We start from the raw sequence: 25,985 nt of genomic DNA, 5'->3' as shown, positions 1-25,985 counted from the left end.
ACCCCCATACCTAGACTGAGCTCCACTGCCATCACTGGGGACTCCATGCAGGTGCAGGTGCAGGCGTCCACTTGCAGAAAGTCAGTTGTAGGATCAAAGACTTAACATTAGATCAAAAGCCCCTGTAGTGAATATCAATACATGAGATGAGGATGTAGCCCCCCCCCCCATTCAATGGGTGCATTATACTAAAATTCATCTAATCTGTGGAGTTACTGCCCTCCCGGTGGAGCAAGGGGGTCACAGCCCTCCCCATGGGTATGGGGGGGGCTCTGCCCTGTATGTGGACGGGAGCCACTTTCAGCCCTGCTTTTTCCTGAGCTCCAGCAGTGCTGTTGGTGGTAGGGTTACCATATTTCAGCGAGCAAAAAAGAGGACGGGAGGAGCCCCGCCCTAGCCCCGCCCCTGCCCCTCCCACTTCCCGCCCCCCCCTGACCTCCCAACCCTCCCCCCGTTCCTTGTCCCCTGACTACCCCCTCCTGGGACCCCTGCCCCTAACTGCCCCCCAGGACTATCTAAGCCTCCCTGCCTCTTGTCCCCTGACTGCCCCAACCTTTATCCACACCCCCACCCCCAGACAGACCCCTGGGACTCCCACGCCCCATCCAACCACTCCCCACCCACTGACAGCCCCCCCCCAGAACTCCCAACCCATCTAAACCCCTCTGCTCCCTGTCCCCTGACTGCTCCGATCCCTCTCCGCACTCCTGCCCCCTGACAGCCCCCCCCAGAACTCCCAACCCATCTAAACCCCTCTGCTCCCTGTCCCCTGACTGCTCCGATCCCTCTCTCCACTCCTGCCCCCTGACAGCTCCCCCCCAGAACTCCCAGCCCCCTACCCCCCCCCCGCTCCTTGTCCCCTAACTGCCCCCTCCTAAGACCCCCCCCAACTGCCCCCCAGGACCCTACCCCCTACCTGTACCCTGACTGCCCAAAACTTTCTCCACTGCCCCCCAAAAGCCCCCCCTGTTTCTTGACCTCCACCTCCAGAACCTTCCTGCCCCCTGACCTCCTTACCCTGCTGCTCAGAACAGAGTGTTGGGCTCTGTGCAGCCGAGCCGGACACGTGGCTGAGCTCCCGAGCACAACAAAACCCGGTCTGGCCCTGCACAACAAAACCCGGTCTGGCCCTGCACAGTGCTGCCGGACTGGGCTGCAAAGGAGCTGCCTGCTCAGAATGCAGGGCGGATCCGGCTCCTCTACAGCTGCTCCCGAGTCCAGCCCGGGACTTCCCTGCAGCCCTCCCAGCCACTCTCTGCTAATCCCGGACATTGTGAGAGCTTTGCAAATTCCCCCCGGACGCTATTTTTAGCACACAAAAGGAGGACATGTCCGGGGAAATCCGGACGTATGGTAACCCTAGTTGGTGGGAGTGGTGTCCCAAACTCCACTCTTACCTCTGGGCTATTGGCTTGGTGGATTGCCTCGGCTGGGTGTCGTGATGCCAGCAGGAGCAACAATGGGATCAGGGCCCAGCTGGGACCAGCAAGTCACTCCCCACATTCTCATGATGGAAAGGCAGCAGACCAAACCTGAGACGGGTCCTATGTAAGTGCACTGGTAGTGCACACTGGATAATCTGGGCCTGATTTCTGTGGGTGCAACTGAACCCATGCTACAGCTGCCTCTGCATGAGACAAATAACCTGAAGAATGCATGTAGTGGAGTGGTTAGTCTACAAACTCACCGTATATTATAAGCCTGCAGGAATTGCTAACAGTTAATGTGATCCTATTAAGTGTACTGTTGTAAGGTAAAACAATTCTGTTAGAGCAGCAACCATGCAATGACAAGTTTTTTCAAAGGGAAATCATCTCTTTGAAAATCATACTTTTATTTCCTCCCTTAGTTACTTTATTAATCACACCGCACCCCCACCTCCCCCCATCATACACATGTTTAACTTTACTGTTATTCACAGTAGTAAAATTACTCATGTGCATGTTTGCAGGACTGGGGCCTCAGAAAGCTGAAAGTGAAATTTTGTTTTCAAATCAGATTTGTAATTCTCTAGCTTTATAATATGTTCATCTACTAATTCATGTGCAGATCAAGAGGCTTTGTTTACACTGCTTATTCTTACTGCTCATGTGCACCAGTACTCAGATCCAGTTGATAGGAAAGATGGTTTTCAGGGTTTATGGTTTTTGTTTTCAGCTGTGTGTGCGCCTGTTTGCACTATGCAAAACAAAATATAATATAAAATGTGTATCTGGTGTGTTTTTTTTAAAAAGCTCTTCAGTGGAAAAAAAAGCTTTTTCATTTCAATTTCACGACAACGTTGTGATTCCAAACTGCAAAACCTTTGTGTTAGTCATTCAGTCCGAAAAACCTGAAAAGTAAAGTCACCAGGAATTCTCTGGTGTTTCTGATTTATTCCTGTTTAGCCCTTACTTTCAAGTTGTATTCTCCTTAGGTTGCGCAGCTGTATTAGGTATAAATTGGAGGATATAAAAAGCTGCTGTTTCTTGGAGGGACCTGTAGAGGGTGCAGGTGTACTAATGCTCATGATTATAACCCAAATCTTGCCATTTGTTTGGTGTTAGGCATTGTTCTGTGCAGTCTCTCTCTCTCTCTCTCTCTCTCTCTCTCTGAAACAAGATAATTTAATAATTGTTTTAAGCAGCTATTTCTTAGCGAGAAAAAGCTTTGTTAGAAATGTAAAATTGTGTGTTGTGCTGTGTGAGACCCCGGCAGAAAAACTGCTGCTTTACTCCCACATATCAGGTCTGAGATGGCCATGATTCACTTAGGGCCAGATCCTGTTCTCATGGAACCAGATCATCAGTCAATGTAAACTGGCATAGCACGATTGAAGTCTATGCATCTGTGGAAATTTATACTAGCTGAGGATCTGGCGTTTTAGCATTAATGGAGGTCAGTGCCACAGGACTGTACCCTTGGCTTTGAGGAGATAAAGGGAAAGACAGCTCACCAGCACTGGAGTACTGACAAACAGTACAAACCAAACTCATTAACTGCCCTCTTGCTCACCTTGCAGCAGGAGGAAATGCACCATGAGAATGCTTACACCTGCTAGAAAGCAGCAAGACTGAGTTAGTGGAGATGGTAGAAGAGCAGCAATCTATGCTCAGGGGCTTGAGGAGCCCAGTGGGGAAGGGGGAACCGCACATTTTTTCTTAATACTATAGAAACAACTTTGGTTTTCAGTTATTTATTTTAATAATATTCATTTGTTCATATTTTGCACTTTTATAGGTTCCCCCTTTATCTGAGGATCATGTTATTGTAGGCGGAGCCGGTAGTGACACACATAGTTAGTGTTTCCTAACACTTTATAAGGTCCTTTTTTGAGTTGTTTATATGTTTGTCAAATGTTAATAGTTCTGACTGAAATTTCTCATGTTGAATGTCTACCTTTGCCTGATTTTTTGGGAAAATATCAGCAAAAATAGTCCAGCTCTTTCTAAGAATGCAGTTAGGGAAAAATACAATGTTTTCTTTATATTATACATATTATTACAACTGTTTAATTTAAAAGCATGGATTTGAAAATTGGCAGAGGCGTCTGCCTGGTGTCAGGGATGTGCCTTTTGCCATCCCCATGGAAATCTGCCCATTTGGCCAAATGATAAGCCTCTTGGGAAAAAAAAAAAAAAAAAACACAATTGATACATGCTCAGTAGAGGCTTGTTAGAATTTTGTAGCTAAATTCTCAAAAGATTCTCTCTGTACTGAGCATGCTCCATTCCCAGAGAGTGATGGAAAATGCTTCTGCCCAAGACTGCAGTGCTGAGTAGAACTTTCCCTGAAATTACTATTTCTGGCTGCAGATGCTATTGTGGTGACTGGCACAAGAACTGAGAGCACAGAAACTCTCTCCTGTGCTCTTGATACCTGCCTTTTTGGTGCCCAGGAGAATGGAGGTGAAGGATGCAGCCTAACTGGAATGCAGAGGGGTGAAGAGAAATTTTTTGTGGGGGTGAGTGGAGTGAGCCAGGAGCCAGGAAAGGGAAAACCAAGACAGGAGCATTGGGTGATGGTTGTGGGAAAGGGCAGAAAGGGGCTGGTTGGAGAGTGCTGGGACAGGAACAGGCTGGAGGGGAGAAAGAAAGAAAGGGTCAGTCTTGATGGAGGGGTTGGAGAAATGGGGGTGTAAGAAGGGTCTAGTCTGTACCCCTAGAGCATACTCACCTCCAAAACCAGAATTCTCCAATCTCACCAGTCTTCTGTTGTCAACAAATGGGTATGAAATCCATTGATAAAATGTGCATCTCAGCCCTTCTCTAGTGATTGGTCCATGTAGAAAATGACAACATACTACTAGTATTAGTTGCTCCTTTAGCTCAAGTGGTAGAATTTGTGCTGTGGATCTAAAGGTTCCAATTCTGCTGATGACCCATGCAGAGGTCAATATGTTTTCACACGACAGATTTTTGTTGTTGTTGCTTGTTTTTTAAAAAAAAATAATAATTTGGAAATAACATTTGAAACAATAAGTTAAAAGAATATAAGGTTGCAAAGTCAAGCACTTAAAAGTTAGGAAATGCCAGAATTAGGGTTGCTTGTGCAACCTTCATTATGTGATCACCTATCATTTTTGCTACAGAACCTCTGCCTCATTCAGTGCACTATTTCTGGCATTCCTTAACTTCGGAGTGCTTGACTTTGCAATGTTACTGTTCTTTTAATATTTAATATAATTACATAAAATTGAGGTGTATTAAATAAAGTTCAAAGCATTCAGTTGTTGCTAGGTCATCAATTATGTTATGACAATAGATTTTGGGGGGGACCCAAATGTTCATTCCCTTTTTTTATACTGATCTTGCTCTAGGTCACACTCCTTCTTTACATTGTCTTTATATTGGCGTAACTATGCCGTTTGCAGTCATTACTATGTTTTAACTAGCTTTCCCTTTTTTTGGTTCATGGTACGTTAGTGTTGCAACAGTGGTTTTAATAGAATACCAAACTGTTGGGCAAGTCCATCTTTCCTATGCTGGATTAAGTTAAGCAAATGAAGAGGAAGAATGGTCTACTGAGTCAGGCATAGGAATGGAAAGCTGGAGCGTTCTGTTCCAGTTCTGACACAGGCTGCCCCTGTGATCTGGAGCAAATCATTCTGGGTGGGATCCATGAAGGGACACAGGCATTGCAATGCTGAGTGTTGCGCACACCACTAGAAAATCACAAGAACACCACTGTGATCCACAAAGCCTGAATGAGGCGCCTAGGCTCCCTATACAATGAATGGGGATAGGGGCCTCACACTCCGATCCACAAAGCCAGCACTCTAGGTGGGGAGCTGCTTAAGGTAGCCGATGGGAGATGTTGGTGAGAGGGGTGTGCACTAAGCTCTGCCCCTCCCTCAGAGATAGGTGCATAAGTCCAGGGTGCCAGGAACTGGGGGACGATGATAGGCCTTCAGCAGCTTATGTTCCATATGGGGATATGGTTTTCAGGATGCTGAGCACAGACAGCTTCCATTAACTTACTCCCTGAACCTGCAAAGATCCATGCACTTGCTTTTCTTTACACAGGGTGAGCAGTCCAATTAAAATCTTTAATTGACTTTAATTTAAGGGGATTGTTAAGGATGTGGAAAGCTGAGCATGTGCATAAATGTTTGCAGGACTGGGGCCTTAACCTGGAGATGTGAGTACTCCGCATGTATGGGTGCCCAAGGTGTCACACATTGGGCACCCAAAATCTGTGGCTACTTTTGACCAAATTGTGTATAACAATATATTGGTTTGGATTATAAGGTCATGTAGTTCCATACCTGCTATTCTGTTTTACAGTACAGTATAGCAGCACAACATCACAGATCTTTGATGCATAGGACAGAGCTTAAATCATAGAAACTTCAGATTGTTTTATTCCGTGTATATTGAGTAATATTTAAAGGAGAACCATCCTGAAAGAAAAGGTTGAAGTGCAGTACAAAATCTTGTTCTTTGGCATGACTTGGAAATGTTGTAAGTCAGTGACAATGGAACACAACTAAGGGAGTGAGATTTCTTTGCAATAGCCACAACAAGGGGGAAGGTGCAGAAATAGAGGGTGGAGAAACACACTGGAGAAACTTTTCTGAATCCATTTTTCCATGTGACGATAAATGAGTCCTGTTAGGGAAAGCTAACATAATGTGCTGAATAAGTACTGTTTGTGCAAGTTAAATATACATCAAGGTCTATCTGCTAGTCCAGCAAACTCATGCTCATGTACTATCCCCAGGAATAAAGTTTCTTTAAGTGACACCTATGGTTATTACAGGGACATCAGCTTGAAAAAAATACTTGTGTGAAAATACTGTACCTGCTATAGTTACAAGTAACCTTTGAAATGACTAGAGCTGAAAGAAATTTGGCTCCAATCCTGCAAACACATAGACATGTGCTTAACTTAAATTACACTAGTAAAATTAAGCACATTTAAAAGTGCTTGCAAGATCAGGGACTTAACTGTTGTAGTCGCTTTCCCTCTCTCCCCCCCCCCGCCAAATTTGTTTATTTTGGGTACTTAGCATTTTGTACACAGTCCTTTGCACCATTTCTCCATTATAGTCAGACAATCAGTCAACTTATTTCTATACACTTCTGTATAGAAAAACAGCAATTAAAATAAATCAGAACATATTATCTATGGGGCCTTGTGAGAGAGCTGCCTGCAGGAGACCTGGAGCAGGCTTGCTAAATGAACCAATTTGAAACACCTGGCATGGGTAGGGCACCTCAAGCAGTTTATAAGAGAGCTGAAGAAAGTGTTGTGGGGAGCTGACTCTGAGATGCTTCTAAGGGAGTCAGTTCTGAGCAGCACAGTGGCAAGCTGAACCCCAGAGTCACATCCTCTAAGAACTGATCATCAGGAGCCCTTTTACTCACCCAGGCTCTGAGGTAAGAGCTAAGGGGCTGGTCAACTCATTTATAACTCTATCAGAAGCTGGAATTTTGCTACCTGAGTGAATTTTAAACGAGATGACTGTGTGTTGGTAGCCCAGGGTCCTGCTTGGGAGCCTCACTTACAGTGCTGCTGCCCCTATTCTGTGGGTGGCAGTTCTTTTCTCCAGTGCTGTCAGTGGGGCATGTCTCAGAAGTACTAAAGTCACCTATGACTCAACGCTTGTGCTGTCACGCAGGTGTAACTTGGCTGAGAATTTAACAGCTGAATGGTAATAAATTGTGAATACCAGTGATGATTGAACATGGAGGAATTCTAAATAAACAAAGAGTTCAACCGTGTGTGTAGCTGCTTCCATTGCTTCACACTGTCTTAACAGACAGAGTAAGCTTCAGAGTGATATTTGGGATTAGCATGAGTGTGGGCAGGCTGTGTTGTGTGGATTTGTGTGTGTGTGTGTACACAATGAGGAGTGTGCGCTGCAGTGAAGGGCTATGTGTCTTTTGAATTATCGTGTGTGCTGGCTGTGTTGCTGCTGTGTGGGTGGTTCTGAAGAACTGTGGCTGTTGGGCCAAGAAAATCACTCTGTGCAGTTTCCCTCATGCAACCGATGAAATTAGCATCTACATAGCATATGGGTGATGATTGGCTGAGTTACCTCTGATATCACAAGGGTCTAGGACTCTTGGCGTAGCATAGATACTTGTCTTACTGTAGCTGTACACTGCACAGGTGTCATTCATAACGTGGAAATGGCTGAGAACTTAAAAATTGAAGGTTAACAGACCGTGAAACCCAGTGATGAATCAACCTGGTGATGTTCTGAACCCAAAGAGCTCTCAACCCTGCTTGTAGCTCTTTCCATCACTTCATGCTGACTCAGCTGGCATTTTAGGCTTCAGAGTAACATTCCTGGAATGTTGTTCTAGATTCATTAACCATTTTTTCTTTTGAAGAAAAGCTTATGTAGAAAACATTAAATGGCAGAAAGTGCCCAAATCAAGTTCCCAGGCTTTTTTTGCACCTTTGATTTCAAATGCCTCTGCTCATTATCAGGCCCCTGTAAGGAGCTAGGGCCCTCTTAGTGAGTGGACATTTCAACAGGTTACCTAGGAGATCCAGACCCATGTGGAACTCTTGTCCTATATCCCAGTGTCATTGCCCAAAAGGGACAATTTGGAGGTAGTAGCCGGTTTGACAGCGTAAATGGTGGCTTTCTGAGCTCTAGAACCATGGCCAGACTGCAGTGAGGTAGTTCTACTGTCACTTTAGAGATAGTGAATGTACCTTTCCCTCCCCTCCCTAAAGAATTTACTTGTTTGGCATCCTGGAAAATTCCAATGCTTTAAGGCCAAAGAGTTCCTGTGCATTACCTAGGTGTTAAAGGTACCCTTTCCTATCAGCAAAATGCCATGTGAAGTGTTTGTTAAAGGATATCATTCTCATCTAAGACCTGCAAATATTTACATTGTACATATGAAATTGCCCAAAAGACTAAAATGCTCCCTTTTAGGTGGCAAAAAATAGAATCTCTGTGCTCTTATTTGAAAACTTCACTGGCGCATACCATCATCTGTACCCCACCCAGAAACCAGGACAGAGCTGCCTACTGTGGCTTTTATTTAGGAAGAAACAATATTCTACAACCAACTCACCCATCATGATCTTTAAGAGAGAGCCAATATGGTAATAAGTCAGTTGAGGCAGAACAGTGTTAGATCACTTTATTTTTGGATACAGTGAAATATGAATGTGTTGTAAGGAGTAAGGTGGAGGAATTTTCCTTGCTAATTATAATGTTATGGAGTATGAATCTTGATTAAACAGGGTGCACAAAATTATTTGGAGCTCTAGGCTCCAGTCCTGCACGTGCTTTAACTTTACACACTGTGAGGCTATCACAGTGTGAATGTCCCAGTTCAGAGCAACTGCACCTGTATTCACCTCTGTGATCCATCAAGGGCATCTGCTCTAGGTTTCTGGCTCCTCTGGCATCACCTCTCTGGGGACGGAGACCTGCATCTTTCTCCTTCTTGATGGGTATTTCAAGGCTGCACAGTTTCTTGCCTATGCTGGCAGTTCCCCAGCAAGCCAGACTGCTTAAACAGGCCAGTGTCTGTGCTTTGCTCTCTCTTTGAAGGCTATGAACTGCTGTAATTGCCAGCAGTTATACGTTATCACATAGGCCTTTCTAAGCAAGCACGCTTATTCTTAAGGTAAAAGCATTACAAAGAGAACATTAAAAACAATGCAAGAACCTACACACATGCCAAAGAGACCAGCCCCTCACTCCAACCTCAGGTTCTGGCAAGTGTCCGTCCTTCCAACCCTTCACCGAGGATTCAGGCTCTGCCTTGGACAGAAGGTCCTTTCCATTTGCTGGATCAGAAAGAAGGTCCTGAGTCAATTTAAATTCTATCCAAAAGACCTTTTTTTGTTGGTATCTGGAGAAGCCACTTCAAATCAATATACGTGAACCTCTCCAGGTGGTGGTACCTCTCTAGAGGTGTTACAACCTGAGTGAATTTGCCTAATCACTTCCCACTGTTCTAAGTTCCTGGAGGACTATGATCACAGGAAATTGCTGTAACTGTCACACCATAAAGTTAAGCAGGTACTTTTGCAGGATCATGGTCTTAGAGAGCTTTCTACGAACAATAAAGCAGCTTTGGTGCATAATAATCGCTTATGTGGGGGGTTTTCTAGAGCTTTGGTTGCACAGGGTTCAGAGTCATGCTAACTGGGTTCTAATGGCATGATTTTATAACATGGCTCTTTGCGGATAAAGACTTCTATGTTTTGATCAGACAAATGCTGATGGAACCTGGTTAGTAACACTCCTGTTTAAACATGATTGGAACTGGCAGGCACCTGATCCCTGAATGGACAGGACCTGATTTCATGTGGCTGCTTTTTTAGGCCCTGATCCTTCACTACTTCAATATGCCGTTCTTTGGCTCTCAGTTAAGAACATCTGAATGGATTTTTTCCCCCCAGTTAACTCATATTTTTGCTAAAATATCATAGCTAGCTTAGTTCTAACAATGTTCTTAATTATTCCAGTCAGGCAAATGTTTGTATTTTACTTTATTATTATTATTTTATTAGTGGAGAAAGGCCCACAGGCCCCATTGTACTAGGTGCTGTACATCCTAGGGTGACCAGACGTCCCGATTTTATCGGGACTGTCCTGATATTTCCTCGTTTGTCCTGCGTCCCGACCGATGTGCGGTCGGGACACTGGACAAACAAGGAAATGCTCCAGAGCCCAGAAGTGCTCGCGCCCCCCCCGCCCCAACTCCGCCTCCTTCTCTCCTGATTGGCTCCCTCCCCGAATCCCCATCTCTTCCCCAGGCTCACCACAAGCACTGGAGGGAGGCCCGGGAGATGCAGGGGAAGCGTGGGGCCGGGGTGAGTGAGAGTCCGGCCTGGCCCCGAGCAGGCAGGACTCAGTTGGGTGGTAGGGAGAGGAGGGGGGCGGCCTGCGATGCCAGGCGGCGGCTGTTCTCCCCCCCGGGCAGCGGGACTCGGGAGCAGCCGCTGCTGCAGCTCCCACTGCCGCGGCGGGAGGAAGCGGCCAAGCACGTGGCGCTCGGCAGCTGCGGCTCTGGCGCCCGGGCCCGGGCCTGCTGCGGGGGCCCGGGCCTGCTGCGGGGGCCCGGGCCTGCTGCGGGGACCCAGGCCTGCTGCGGGGACCCAGCAGTGCACACGCTGTGCCCAGCCCCTGGCCAGTCGCGTCTGGGCTGCTGCCCAGCTAGTGCAATCCCGCAGGCGGCCCCGGGGCGGAGGCATCGGTAGCCCCGTTTGTTCCCCTGCGGGATGGGGGGGCTGGGGCCTGCTGCCCCCACTCCGGGGCCGCCGCGGGATAGCACCAGCTGGGCAGCAGCCCAAAGGCGATTGGCCAGGGGCTGGCCTGGGCGCAGCATGCGCACTGCTGGGTTCCCGCAGCAGGCCCCGGCTCGGGGGGTTCGGGCCCGGGCGCCAGAGCCGCAGCCGCCGAGCTTGGCCATCGGCCGCTTCCTCCCCCCGCGGCAGTGGGAGCTGCAGCAGCGGCTGCTCCCGAGTCCCGCTGCCCAGGGGGGGAGAACAGCCGCCGCCTGGCATCGCAGGCCGCCCCCCTCCTCTCCCTACCACCCAACTGAGTCCTGCCTGCTCGGGGCCAGGCCGGACTCTTACTCACCCCGGCCCCGCGCTTCCTCTGAGTCTCCCGGGCCTCCCTCCAGCGCTTGTGGAGGAAGGGTGGGCTTTTTTGTTTGTTTTTTGCCCCGCCCCCCCCCGCCCCACCACGTCATCCTCCCCCCCCCCCCCCCCCCCCACCTCCCCACGTCCCGATATTTGACTTGGGTGATCTGTTCACCCTATGTACATCCTGACACAAAGACTGTACAGCCTAAGGCCCCGATTCTGCAAATTGCTCTGACTTCACTGGGGCTCTATGAGGGCACAAACGTCTACTTGCACTGATCTGATTCCCTGACTGTGATCCAATTCAAGACAAGAAACAAGTTAGCCCAACAAACAATAGGATAACGTGGTTACATAGGCTGGATAACAGCTTGTCTACACATGAAGTTGTTCCCTGATTAACTCTTAATCCAAGCAGGACTAACCCAACTATTAAGCCACGCAGGAACTGTGGAGTATTGTGGATGGTTAGAATTGCAAGCTATCATGTTAAGAGGGGAGGGGTTTCTGGGTCCTATTTGCAGGTTAGAGGCTTAGTAGCAAAGTTTGCCCAGCACACAATCTGGAAAGAGAGTTTAAAGCATGGTGACTGACGTTCCCCTGCATTGGAGAGCAGGCTGTTTTCTCTCTCTCTATTTTGGGGTTTTCAGGTGTTGTTCTGAATTCTAAGTAATTAGTATTGTTATGTTGCAAGTGTCCAGCAAAAGTGTTTGTTTTTATCCAATGTCTTTGTCTGTATGCTGTGAAAGCAACAGGATGTAACGCCCAGTGGCCAAAGCAGGCTAGAGTCAATCTGGAGCCATGGTCAAGTGGTGTGGACGTGGTCTGGAAGCTGGGAGATCAATTGGTATTAAAGGCAGTCTTGGGCAATGGTTGGAATTCTCACAGGGATCAGTGGCCAGGTTGCAGGATAGGGAGGCAAGGTCAGTCAAGCTGGCAAGACAAAGTCAGGCGAGACAGCAGGGCAACAAGGCGGTCGGGGCAGCAATGGCCTGTTGCTCAGACAACTTTCTCTGCCTGTTGGAACTTTGTATAATCTAGGTATCCACTGGTAATGCTTTCTGTCCAGCCAAACAGGGGTTTAGCTGCTGTGGTGCTGTAGACCTTTAGCATTAATGCTGCTGGTCAAGGGGAGAAGCGAAGTGTTACCGCTCTGATTTGGAAGCTAGGGATGCCATTTTGGGGGCCTGGGTTCAATATTAGGGTCCTGCCACAGAAACAAGGCATTGTCATTTCAGAATGAGCATATCCACACATGGCGTTAATCAAGAACTACTCTGTGTATAGACAAGCCCTTAAATCCCAAACTTGAGGTTCCTGAATCATTTTAAGGCTGTTTTTTAAAATGCCTTAAATAGTTGCCTTTTAAACACAGATCTTTCCAAAGACAAAATGGAAAGAGGGCTTCATCTGGGTGACGACTGGGCTGCTATCCCTAATTAATAGATTTAGCACACACTTTCTGTTCGATATTTAATTTGCCAGATTAAATAGTTCAAACACTAGCTGCCAGAACAATAGGCTCAATAGTCTGGTATTCACTTTAAAAAACAGAGACTTGCTTTGTGAGATGACTTTGCACATTGATTGTTGCCCTGCATCATATGACCTTCACACCCCTTATATTTTTTATGTGCGGAGCTTCACAGTAAAGAGAATCTATAACAATGGTTGCAGACTGCCTCCCTCCACCCCCAATATCTCAGATAATCCCTGCTGGATTGAGCCTAGTGCCTCATTTCTTTTCCTTCATCCTTTTGGGTCAAATCCCACAGTATTCGCCCTTCCTTCAGCAAAACATCCATACTCCCGGTAAGTTCACTGAGAGTGTTGCTTGAGTAGAGATGACAAGACTTGGCCCTTTGCCAATCAGGTTGCAAGATAATCCCTGCTCGATTTGTAGATTACCCCTCCATGAGAGGGGTGTGTGTGTGCGCGTGTGACTGATGTAAAACCTTTGCTGTCACTTGAACAGACCCTTGCTTTTTTTTTTTTACTGAAAACAAAGCAGGACATTTTGAAGAATAACCAAATCGGTAGCCAGTTTCTGAGGACTTTAGTTGGGCCTACTGGTAGCTTTTTGCCACAGCCTTGCACTGAGATGGTGTCGAGTTTAACAATGTGAGTGAGAGAACTGGGACTAGATCTGCCCAAAGGCACTTAGGTGCTTAAGGCCCAGATTTAAGCACCACTGCGATCCACAAAACTCCTGCTTGGCTGCCACCTAACTCTATAGATGCCTAAACTCCCTTGGCACCTACGTTTTTGCTAGAACAGTTCTCTAGGCATCTACATTTCTGCCCAAGGTAGCAGTACATATGCTGAGTCTCCTTCCTAAGCCCCACTGCAATCATCAAACCAAGGGAAGATAGGTGTGCCTCCACTTACCTTGCTTGTGGGGCTCTATCCAGTAGACTTGCTCAGAGCATACCTAGTTGCACACACAACTGGGGGGAGGAGGCAAGATCCCCCCCCCCCCCCAATAACCTTTAGGCTGGTGGTTAGAGAACTCACCTGGGATGTGGGAGATCCTAGCATAGGCACTGACTCTGTGGATGCTCTGGGGCTGGAGCACCCACAGAAAAAAAAAATAGTGGGTGCTCAGCATCCACCAGTCACCTGCCAATCAGCTGTTCTGTGGCGAGGGGGGGCAGGAAGAGGTGTAACAAGGATGGGGTCTTGTGGGGAGGGAGGGGCAGGATCTTGGGGTGGAGTGGGGGTGGAGCACCCACCTAGAAAAATGAAAGTCAGTGCCTGTGGACCCCAGTTCAATTCCCCTGGTGAGAAGGGATTTGAACAGGGTTCCCTGCTTCCCAGGTGAGTGCCCCAACCATGGAGGTATGGGATACTCTGATCGTGGGGGTTTCTCAGGCCATGTCTACGCTTACAAGCATACAGTGGCACAGCTGTACCGATGCAGCTGTGCCACTGTAAGAGCGCTCATTTACCTGCATTATGCCGATGGAAGAGAACTCTCCTATCAACATCATCAAACCAGCTCAACAAGCAGCAGTAGCTATGTCGGTGGGAGAGCGTCTCCCGTCAACATAGCTCTGTGCACACGAGCAGCTATGCCAGCAAAACTTACGTTGCTCAGGGGTGGGTTTTTTTTTTTCCACACCTCTGAGCGATAAAAGTGTTGCCAACGTAAGTGCTAGTGTAGACATGGTCTCAGTCTCTCTTGTTGAAGCCATTCCTCTTTAACTGAGGCAGAACAAAACTCACTCGGGTAGTCCAGTGGTTAGGCATTCACCTGAGAGTGGGAGATCCTTATTCAATTCCCTTCTCCTTATCAGGCAGCAGGAGGGACTGAACCAGGATCTCCTACATCCTCGGTGAATAAAACAACTACTGGGCTAAAGGTTATAGGAGAGGCTCCTGCCTTGTCCTCCCATGCAGTGTTGCAACATCACCTAAGTCCCTTTGGGGATCTAGCCCTTTGTCTCCAGTGACTAAGCAAGCAATGAAAACACGCCCTCTGCTATACTCCTTCAGCAAGTGTAGCATATTCTCCCCAGCTGGATTGAGCATGGCCCTGCCTCCTACCCCTTGTGCCGTGGTCAGGAGAAAGATACAAGGAGCTGAGCAGTTTCTGCCCTCAGGAAAGCCCAGAGACTGACTGAGGGCAGTTCTAGGTTTAAAAAGCTGCTATTGTGTCACTGTAGCACTTTAGTGAAGAGATGCTCGTACGCCGATGGGAGAGCTCCTCCTGTTGATGTAACGCTGTCTACACGGTGGGTTAGGTTGGTATAACTGTCACTCAGGGGGGTGGATTTGTCATACCCAGAGTGACATAGTTATACTGGTGTAAGTTTGTGGTGCAGACCTGGCCTGAGTGATTGGCTCCACCATGGGGGCTGTTGGGGCACTTAGCACCCCACCCCCTTGACCGCACTCAGAGGAGACCGCTACTGTCTGGTTCCCAGTTTTAGTACTCAGGCAAAACTTCCATTGACTTCAATTAATCAGAAAAGGGCTTAACTTTATGGTTGTTGAAGTCAATGGTGCTCCTCAGAGTCTTTGCAGGATCAGGTCATGAGTAACAACTTCAGGATTTGTCCCATTATGATTAAAACGTTATATTTTTGTGTGCATCTAAATTTATTTTTGTCAGAACTCATCTGAACCAAACCCACAATTTTATTAAAATGACAGGGTTGGTCGTAGGAAATGTATACGCAGACATACCAATGACAACTGTTCTGTTTTGGTAAGTGATAGATGAGATATCTTATGAATGATAGAGTATCTACAATATAATTTGGCTAAATTGTACTTGGCAATAAGAGGTTTAAAACATTAAACGTTCTCACCTGACATTGGCAGATCAAATTTGGCCAAAACTGACACTTTTTAAAATAATCTTTAATGAAACCTAAGACGAGTTAAATAAGATTAAAAAAATATGTCAAGCTGAACAATGTTAAAAGACTTAATCTAACAAATTATTGTTCATGAATGGATACCTCATGGAGAGCTTTGCAGAATCAGGGCTGAACAAAATTTCCTGGGTGACATTGTATGCTCTGTTACAATACTACCAACCTGAATTATTAAAAAAATAATGTCAGACTCCCCAAATCATGATTGGCTTAAAAATAAGGAGATTTAAAAATATTGGGTTCTTTTTATTTCCTTCTGGTTTTTGAGTGTTTAGGGTCACATTTACAAACTTTTCTCTAGGACCAAGAGGTTTACAAACTCAACTTATTTTAAAAAATGAAGCCTGAGGTTCTCATATAACCACCTGACTACAGGAGCTGTGGCTTTAAGATAAGATGAAACAGCAAATATTGTGTGATTTGCAATAAAATCACTAAAGTTGGCAACAATGACTGTGTTATGCAATAGGTCAGACTAGATGACCACAATGGTCCTTTCCGGCCATAAAATCTGTGGGGAGAAAATCTATTCCTTGCAATATCTGCAAACCAAACACTTCAACATAGTGCTCGTGCCTGAGAACTGGGAAGTGAAATGTTCTAGAAAATATGCTATAAAATGTGCTATAAAAAACCCACAAAATTGACAAGTACATTTTCATTGAAACATGCAGCATAAAGAGTGAACATTGAACTAGTTTTATTAAGTTTTAATAGCGTAAGGTATGTAATTTAGGCAAGGAAATCTGTTTTGTTTAATATATCTAGCCCTGATGCTGCAAAGACTAACACAGCTGCTATCCTTTAAACATGAGTAATCCTGTTTAAATCAATGGGATTACTCAAGTGCATAAAGTTAAGCAAACGTGTAAGACTGCAGGATCAGAGCCTTCTTTTTAAACTGATATTGCTATTGGGGGGGGGGGAGATAAGGAGTTTTGAAATCTAAGGAGAAAGAAGTTACATTTTTCATATATAATATACTCTATTGGTTTCAGATGATGGCACACATGCATACTGCATGCAGTTTTCTATTAAGTGAGGGGGGAAATAATATAACAGTTATAAATTGCTCTTGGAACTATGCTGATGAGTTAGGATTGAGGTGGCTATTCAGTATTGTTTTGTTTTTAGGGATGGGGCAATGAGGGAAAAAAAGTTGCTTCCTGCTCCAGGGAAATGTAGGGAGGTTTGTCTATAAATAAGACAGATAAAGCAAATACAAAATGGTAGCTGTAAATTCACTTTTTCCAGAACAGTTTTACAACCTTTGTCCAGTAAAGACTCCTAACTACACCCACATTTGGAATGGCTTGTCTGATTGGAACTGTTGTGTCTGCTCAGATTACATAGATAGCACAGCTGCAAGAAGTGAACTCAGGAAGTGATGTAATTGTTTGGTTAATGAATACACCTTAGTCACCTGGGTAGGGAAAGGCAGAGCAGCAAACAAGTGGGGACTAGGAGAGAGGGAAGTAGTCTGTCAGAAATTCTCAAGTGGCTGGAGAAATCACCCTGGGAGGAATAAGAGGACACCATGGAAAAGGAAAGCAGTTCCCATTGGGAAATGGGGCTGCTGAAAACATTCGATTCCAGTGAATTTGTTAGTTGGGAGAAGATTGGTTCGGGTGGATTTGGGCAGGTTTACAAAGTGCGACATATACACTGGAAAACATGGCTAGCAATCAAGTGCTCCCCAAGCCTTCATGTGGATGAAAAGTAAGTGCCTGTCCCAATTACAGTGCGTACTGTTCATGCTTTCGTATTAAATGTGTATGCACAAGTGCACGGGATGAGACGTCTCTGTGAAATTGGCAGCTAGAGTTCTAGCTGACAGCTGAAAAGCCCTAAACATTCTCTCTCAAATAAAAGGCTTGCTTCTAGTAAGTGAGCATTTGCGATGACTAATGAAAAAGGGCTGGTATTATTTTAGCCAAAAACAAGGTAGAATAACCTATTTATCTGCCAGTCTTTTTTTAAATGTGACTTTTTTTTAATTTATGCATCGAGTTTCATTTTTTCCTGATTGCAATATAGCCTCTAAAGAAGCTAAGAGTTACAGACGTTGCGATTCATCGTATGGCCGTTGGACTATGCAAAAATCCAGAAGGGCTTTTTAATTACAATTTTGGAGCTTATGGTGGTGTTCTGAAGAACATGTTCTTCATTTCACCAATGCATTTAAAAACTGAAATGTTTTTTGATTGAGACGGTTGCACTTGGAGCTCTAGGCTGAAGACTGTAAGGGAGTAGAACATGATTGGGGTTTTTTTTTCCGCCCGTTTTGATTTGGAAGCAAATGAAGCCAGTTGATCAGTGCAGTTCTTTTGCACTGACACTCGCAAAGTGACTCGTCTGCTGAAATGTTTAGTTTGAGATTTTTGACATGCCAGGCTACAAAAAAGGTGTGTGCAATTATTTCCATTTAAAGGGGGACAGACAACTTCCAATTCACACTTCCGTCTAAATCTTTCTGCTGTTAAAAGTAACACCCAAGATTGCTGGGATTGAAAGAGAAATATTTTCCTTCTAATCTCTTTTGAGTTTGTTTGCTCTGTGTATTTGCAAAGCGCTTCATACATAGTTCAGTTCCACTGTTTCCTCTGTTTCTGGTCAATTTCTCCTGTTTGTGTGTGACTTCAATGCAGCAAGAGTGGGGAGGAAAAAGCCGGCGTAAAACAGAAAAATGATTATAAAATCACACATTGCCAGGGCTTGTAGGAGCAAGTGTAGTACCTGAAGCTAGCTAACTCCTTTCTGTTAACTGACAAGATTTCCATTTTACGATCTCGGATGAAATGTCTGGTTATTGGCATCGGAAAGTGATTTGCAAGAGAATTCCACACCGTCCTGTTACCTGTGGATTTCTTCTTATTTGTTGCATTAAGTTATTGGTATAATGCTTCTGCTGTGCATGTTTAGTGATTATTTTCCTAGGTTAACAGCTTTACAGAGTCGTCAGGGCGAGGCAATAGTGCAAATATTGTAGTTTAAATTGCAACAGTATTCTCTAATAGGTAAGTCCCAATTTGCTTTAATAAGCAAAATGTTTTTCTGAGAACAACAGATGCTAAAACGAAAAAGCTTATGTTAGCATGCAGTGCTGTACAGTACTTGCCTGCCCTTTAGCAGGGCACTTGAGAGCTGAAAGGAGAGAGGTGGGGATGGGGTGGCTTTGGCAGGAAGGAGTTGTCTGTGCTGGAGGAAAAGGTCTGGGATTCAGAAAGAAGTCCGGTTTGGACAGCTGTGTGTGGGGAATAGGAACTTACGAGTTCATATCCTGTAGGCGCTTCTCTGCCCATAAGCGTTTGCAGGATTTTAGCCTTACACTCAAGGGGCATTTTGTAGCGGTTCATATTCATTATTCACAGTCTGCTGGTGAAGGATGTGCAGGTTTTTAAAATTGCTTCAAAATCTACCCTGGCCTATCTTGTTACAAAAAAGGGTTCCATAGATCTGTGGTAACTTTCATACCACTTAGTAGTAGTACAGTAGGAAAGGGTTGGTGTGTCATTTACTGACAAAATGTAAGTTGCTTAAGTCAAATATGTTAATATGAGCTACCCACCCTTATGTTGATTGCTTTTGTAGATAGCTGGGCAAAAATCTTAGGTGCCCAACTTCAGATATTTTAACAGGGCCACATTTTTGGTCACTGGTGCTCGGAGTTGTCCGAAAATCATGGTCCTTAAAGTCACAAGTTAAGCCCTCCAAAATCGCCAGTCACTTTTTGAAATCTTCCCCACTCTCTTTGAGAACACTGTTTATGGGGGGAGGATGGGGGAAGTGCAGTAGAAGAACTTTACTAATTCACACCTCACTCGACAGTAAAGTGCTGTAGTAGGTTTTCATTACAAAGGCTTCATTACTCTGAAAATGTACTGCAGAAAACTTTAGTAACTGTTGCATTATTGTCACCCTCAAATATTCAGAAATCCTCAGACAAGGTGGGTGAGGTAATGTCTTTTATTGGACCAACTTCTGTGGTGAGGGAGATACCAACAGAAGTTGGTCCAATAAAAGATATTACCTCACCCACCTTGTCTGTCTAATATCCTGGGACTGACACAGCTACAGCTGTAGTGCATACAGAAATCCTGAGTCAGACACCAAAATATCATGTGATTAGCTTAAAAGTCATGAGGGGGGGAGAAGGGGGAGATAAAGGTGTGCTTTGTTTTGGTCATGGAGCCCTTAAATTCATGTCATGTCACTCAAGCTATTCATAACGATGGATTCAAAACTTTTTTTAAATGAAGTGGGGATTCTCCTATAATCACTAGGGCTGTCAAGCAATTAAAAAAATTAAATGTGATTAATCACACGATTAATTGCACTGTTAATAGAATACCATTTATTTAAATATTTTTGGATGTTTTCTACATTTTCAAATATTGATTTCAATTACAACACAGAATACAAAGTATATAGTGCTCACTTCATATGCCTCCAGCATTTATAATGATGTTAAATATGTTTTTAATTTATAGGGGGGGGGTCACTCAGAGACTTGCTATGTGAAACGGGTCACCAGTACAAAAGTTTGAGAGCCACTGAGCTAGGACTTTAAGAAGAAACAAATCATGAGATGCAAATAAAATCATGAGATGGCAACATTGCTATTTAGTAATGCTTAGTTGGTCTCTTGGTCACTATTGCTAACTTGCAAGGTTCGAGTGTGCTTGTGGGATGAGTACCAGTATTTTTGAAACAATAGATATTGTAGAACAGGGAAACTGACTGATCTCGACTGGTAATGTCCACTCTTGTGGCTCAGCCTTTTAGATGCTCTAACTCAGTGGCTCTCAACATTTCCAGACCACTGTGCCCCTTTCAGGAGTCTGATTTGTCTTGTGTCCCCCCAAGTTTCACCTCACTTAAAAACCCCTTGTTTACAAAATCAGACATAAAAATACAAAAGTGTCACAGCACACTATTCCTGACAAATTGCTTACTTTCTCCTTTTGTCTGTATTACATTTGTTTGTACTGACTTAGTTAGTGCTTTTCATGTAGCCCATTGTAAACTAGGCAAATATCTAGATGAGTTGATGTACCCCCTGGAAGATCTCTGCATACCCTCGGGGTATGTGTACCCTTGGTTAAGAACCACTGGTCTAACTCTTCAACATCCAGAGCAGGCTTCTTATCGTTGCTTCCTCCCCTCTATCTCTGAGATGCTTCAACTGTCTCTCCCTTTTTTTGTGAAGGTATTTAAAAACATGTGACTAGGAAAGTGGGGGTCCTTGTGGAATGCTTGCATACTAACTCTTTGCATGTTAAAGATCCCGCCCTGGTCTTGGGTGGGGGGGAGGGGAAACTCCCATGGGGAGAAGTCAATCACTTTGACTTCAGAAGAAGGGACGCAGGTTGGATCTTTAAAAAAATCTAGAGCAATTTCAGTAGGGCTGAGAGCTGTCCCCCCTCGGCTTGAGGCTGACTGCCATAGCTCTTACAGAATTCCTTTGGTATAGGCATCAGGCTTATTATAATAAGTATCAAGGACTCTTATTCTCCTGTATATAAAAATTATAAGTTATGCTCTCACCCACAGCAATGACTTTGCAGGTGCAGTATGTAACATAGTAGTGAAACATACGAGGAATTAGCAAGACCCTATCTGACTCATTATTTCCCCTAAGAGCTTAAATTTTTGACCCGGGCTACCCAGGATAAACAACCATACTTGCATTTAAGCACAATTTCAATGCTGCTGTGGCCAGACTGGATTTATCACACAGTTTGCTCTGCCACTGTAAACTGGTTTTAAATGAAAAGCAATTTAGGCCAGAGCTATGGGCCAGAACACTGACTTTTTAAAAACTTCGCTTCCCGGCTCTTTGAGCTCTGGTCAAGTGAAAAATTCTTAGTTAATGTGGCCAACAAATGTGAATGGAGCCTATATTCTAGCTTGGTGTGCAAACAGTGTACGTAGAGACTGTGATTAAACACAGTGAAGACAACCCCCAGCTGCTAAACATTCCCTGTGTATATGTGGCCATTGTCCTACCTAAATGAGACAAGGCCAACAGCTTTTGTCTTGTGTGCACTGTGCTGGACTGGCCTCTTCAGACACTGGCTATGCTGCCTTGCCACGTGAGGCAGGCTAAGAATATTGCATTAGCTCCAATTCAGTATGGCTTTTGCCTATTAGCTGGGAGCCATTGCCAAAGTATTCTGCCCTGCCTTTAATCAGGCATGTGTTGGCTTGTGCTGCTGATGGGCTCCACCCGCTGCTGCTCAAGAGGTCAACAAAAGGCGGCATTGAAGGGGAAGTGCTCTGGCACTTTCCATTCAAAGTGCAAATGAGGAAGGAGCAGGATGTGAGGTGGAGCTTCTTTTGTCCCATTTTCCTGGTAAAACCCATTGTGCTGAGGGACCTGATTGTGACATGGGTAGGGTAGGATTAGGGTGAGGCTACTGCAGAATCTGTTCCCATCCAGCTTCAAGACCAAGCCATATTTTAACTAGGTCAGATTTACCATGTTGTAACTGGGTTAGTTTGCAGGGTTGACTTTACAGTCTGGATGGGACCTCAGGTGGTGTTTTGTTATAGCTGTAAACTGTGCTAGCTACAGCCACTTCTGAGAGCTGCTGTTAAGCATTAAATCTGTTTAACGTGGCTTTGCTTCACTGGATTGGTATGCACAAGTCTGCAGGATTGGGGTCTGTGTGTGGTTAGAGGCCACATCCCCTGGGAAAGAGGACAGTGTATTCCTTGGCAATAGAAGAAGACAGACCCCCATCTCCCAGATAGGGTCAGCTGTCTCTTGTGCTCCATTTTGTTTCCTTTTATTCTGGTTGTTTCATGCCCTCATTAGGGAAACAATTTGTTCAATAAAAATGGTTCTTCTGTAGACAAGGCCCTAGCTTAGGTGTAACATGGTATAGGGCACTTAGGTGGAGTGTTACAACTGTTCTAGGCCAGATATTTGCCCCCAGGATCAGTGTATGGTGTGGACCCTCTGTGCAAGGAGCACTCTCCTCTCTTGTGAGAAGGGTCGCCAGCCATCTCCATGGCACTCTGCGATTCTTAGGAAGGGGGAGAGAAGATTCTGTGGGCTCAGGTTCTGCATGGAGAGAGGCGACAAGAAGTGGGTAGCCCTGTTTTGGGCGGAAGCCCATGGTCTCCCGTACCAAGTGGTGTCCTGACATGGTAATTATTAGGTCAGAATAAAAGAATTAAGATTAAAATAGGCCAAAAAGTTGCAGATGATTCAATAAAAGAGAACACCAAAAAACTTAAAGGGTAAATTTGGTTAGGTATACTCAAACAATTGCTTAGGCTTTTTTATTTTGTGTTCAATTGAAGTGAAAATAACTCTTAGAATTGGCAAATTTGCTAGACCTGTTTTGTTTGCAATATTGGATTAGCCTAAAGGACTGTCACTTTTTCATTCACTCAACCTGCTACTGCTTTTATTCTCTCCAGGAGCTCAGGAGTTTGGAGAGAAGCAGTATTCAAATTTCAGATTTAAGGAATCTGAAACAATAAATAAAATTGTCTCCTGGTCTGACATGGGGAAATCTCTTAACTTAATGAGTTTTCAACAAATTGGTCTTCATATTTAATATTATACTTCGCAATTGGATAACCTCTTTCATCCAGTGATTTCAAAGTAGTTAAACAATTAAATGGATGCTCTTAGCTTGAAAAATGTGTTTTGTAAATGAAAGTTGCATGTGAATTGATTGGTTAAGCCTTTCAAAGCTGATGCATTTCCTAGCTAGATCTTAAGACCTCAGCCATTAGTATTAACATCTTTTTAGATTATTACATTGGATATTCATTTCTATTCCTCACTGTTTCTTTGCATATTGTAAGGTGAAAATATATGAAGTCAGTTTTACTTTCAGGTTCTCAGTGCTTCAGTGTTTGCATTTCCAACATTTTGCCACAATGCCTTCAAAAAAACTTGTCAAAAAAACTTAACTAGGCTGCTGATGTGCTGAGATCACAGTCTATAATGCCGATCAATACTGTCTCATTGTTTACTTGTAATCCTCTGTTTAGCTAATTATCTGTTGTCACTTAGGCCAGGTCTACACTGCAGCCCTGTATTGGTATAACTCAAGGGTTCTCAAACTGGAGGAAAGGTAGGGTTACCATACGTCCGGATTTTCCCGGACATGTCCGGCTTTTGGGGGCTCAAATCCCCGTCCGGGGGGAAATCCCCCAAAGCCGGGCATGTCCGGGAAAATCGGGAGGGCTTGGCCGGGGCCTCTTTGTCTAGGGCCGGGGGCCGGGGTCGCCGGGCCGGGCCGGGCTGGGCGCCGGGCCGGGCCGGGCCCGCGGGTTCTGGGAGCCGGGAGCCGGGCCCGCGGGGCCGGGGGGCCGGGAGGTGCGCCGGGCCGCCGGGGGTGGTCGGCCGGGGCCGGCACCCCAGGGCCCGAGCCGACCCAGGCTGGAGCCCCCGGGGGCCCGCCTGGGCCGCGCCTCCTCCCCCCACACCCCCCTTACCTGCTATAGGCTTCCCGCGACTCAAATGTTCGCGGGAAGCAGGGGAGGGGGCGGAGACTTTGGGAGGGGGCGGAGTTGGGGGCATGGGCGGGGCCGGGGCCCCAGGGAGTGTCCTCCATTTGGAGGCACAAAATATGGTAACCCTAGGTCAGGACCCCTCGGGGGTCACGAGGTTATTACATGGCGGGGTTGCGAGCTGTCAGCCTCCACCTCAAACCCCACTTTGCCTCCAGCATTTATAATGCTGTTAAATATATAAAAAAGTGTTTTTAATTTATATGGGGGATTGCACTTAGAGGCTTGCTGTGTGAAAGGGGTCACCAATACAAAAGTTTGGGAACCACTGGTATAACTACTGCTGCTCAGGTAGGGTGACCAGATGTCCCAATTTTTATAGGCACAGTCTCGATTTTTGAGTCTTTTTCTTAAATAGGCTTCTATCACGCCCCCTCCCCCATCCCTATTTTTCACATTTGCCGTCTGGTCACCCTATGCTCAGGGGTGAGAAAAATCTCTATCCCTGAGCAATCTAGTTATACAGACCTTCCCCGCCACCCTCCCCGCCTATTTTGACTTTCTTCTCTAAAGAGGGGAGCAGACCAATGGAAGCCCAAGCAAGAGCATCAAAAGAGGGTATGCACCAGAAAGAAGTAAAGCAAGCTAATCTGAAGGATTAGTGGTAGACGAAGCAAGTTTATTAGCCCTGTGCCTAGAATGGCTTTTATATGGGGATATCTGAGGCAAAGGGGAACAAACTCGCAGGGAGAAATCCAGAAGTTCTTGTATGCACTTGTTTATTGAAGATATCTCATTCCCATTCTAGGTTGTGTGCGTAAAGGTCATGAAAGGGGACTTTTGACTGAACGTATTGGTATCTGACTCCTTATGGTGGATTCTGGGGGGAAAAGGAACCTTCTCCGTTAAACCCTCCCCATACTCCCACATCCTACAGTGGGATCCTCATAGTACTAAGAAACATCCTACTGGTAGAGAATGCTACATTGTTGCTTGGATGTAAAAGTCAGCTTCATGAAAAAAGCTCCTTTCTGTCAATCTCTGCTGAATGTGTGGTATACATTCAATGCTCATGTAATACTCCTTGAGAAGAGTTGGAGAGAACCTAAATGCCCTAGCTGATGTTCTCTCACTGCCTATAAAAGGTTCAGTCTCCCATCTTTAACTACCACTAAGTTTGGCGGCGGCGGTGGGTGGGTGGGGTTAGTTACAATGCCACAGTGAGCCAGTATGGTCAACAATGTTTGTCTGCCAGTGTTGAATGGATTGAGAACTATATTAACATGAATGAAGGAATCTTTTTGGCCGCAAATATGTGGTAGCCCAATAAAAAATGTATTATCTACCTTGTCCGCATTCCATTTTGAGAGTCAATAAGAGGTTAGTAATACCAAATATTCAACCCTAAGTGTCCTTCAAAACATTGTGCTGCTGAAAATTGGTGGAGAAGCTTGAAATGAGCAGCGGAAGCCGCACGTGTCAGAAGTGGGTACTGTGGCATGACACAGTTGAAAGGATTAGTATGTAAAACCCAGATTTGAAAAGCTGCTAGGTAACTGTCCTGCTTCTAGATCACTGCTCAGCCAGTGACAGTTTATTCTGATGGTATTACTTGTATTCCTTGCTAGAGAGTTGTGTGGTAGAATTCTGTGTAAATGGGATGGGTCTCTCCTTGCCAGAGAGCATTCCAGCTGTTTTGCTCAAGAGATTGTCCAGAGATTAATACTCCTGATTCTTTCTGACTTCCCTCTGGATCACTATCTATGTCTGGAGTAATAGTTAACTTTGTTTAGATTCCTCTCAGGAAATGCATAACTGCAAGGATTACTTGGTCAACGTTAAAATTGTATTCCTCCTCACAGAGTGCAATCCTTGGAGCATAACAAAACGAGATAAATGCCAATATAGAGGTTCTCAACTGGCTTTCATACTGACTACAATACAAGGGAAATAATCAAAGTTGTCTTTGTAAGAAGACTGGGAGGGGGACTTACAAAACTGAACAATGGGTTATCAAGTTTCTTCAAATCACTACCTATCACTTCTGGTTTTGATCAGCCCTTGTGGACACATGTCAAT

The 25,985-nt window shown here is 45.2% G+C and overlaps 1 protein-coding gene across 2 annotated transcripts in view; it reads left to right on the top strand.

Annotated features, from left to right (window-relative positions):
• Positions 1-6,739: 6,739 nt before the first annotated feature.
• RIPK4 (receptor interacting serine/threonine kinase 4) overlaps positions 6,740-25,985 on the top strand; it is a 47,976-nt gene continuing 28,730 nt past the window's right edge. Inside the window, exon 1 of one of the 2 annotated variants that reach the window (XM_065577660.1) lies at positions 6,740-6,860. Coding sequence is in view for 1 of the 2 variants with exons in the window: in XM_005304463.4 (XP_005304520.1) it covers positions 16,969-17,150 (182 nt within the window). In the remaining variant the exon portion in view is untranslated. Of the gene's footprint in view, positions 6,861-16,750; positions 17,151-25,985 lie in introns of those variants that run through there. The other variant, XM_005304463.4, reaches the window with a different exon arrangement.

Source organism: Chrysemys picta, chromosome 1 (assembly GCF_011386835.1).
Source record: "Chrysemys picta bellii isolate R12L10 chromosome 1, ASM1138683v2, whole genome shotgun sequence".
In the NCBI taxonomy this organism is placed as follows: domain Eukaryota; kingdom Metazoa; phylum Chordata; order Testudines; family Emydidae; genus Chrysemys; species Chrysemys picta.
Note: the sequence above shows the minus strand (reverse complement) of the source record. Positions and strands in the feature narration are given on the sequence as shown.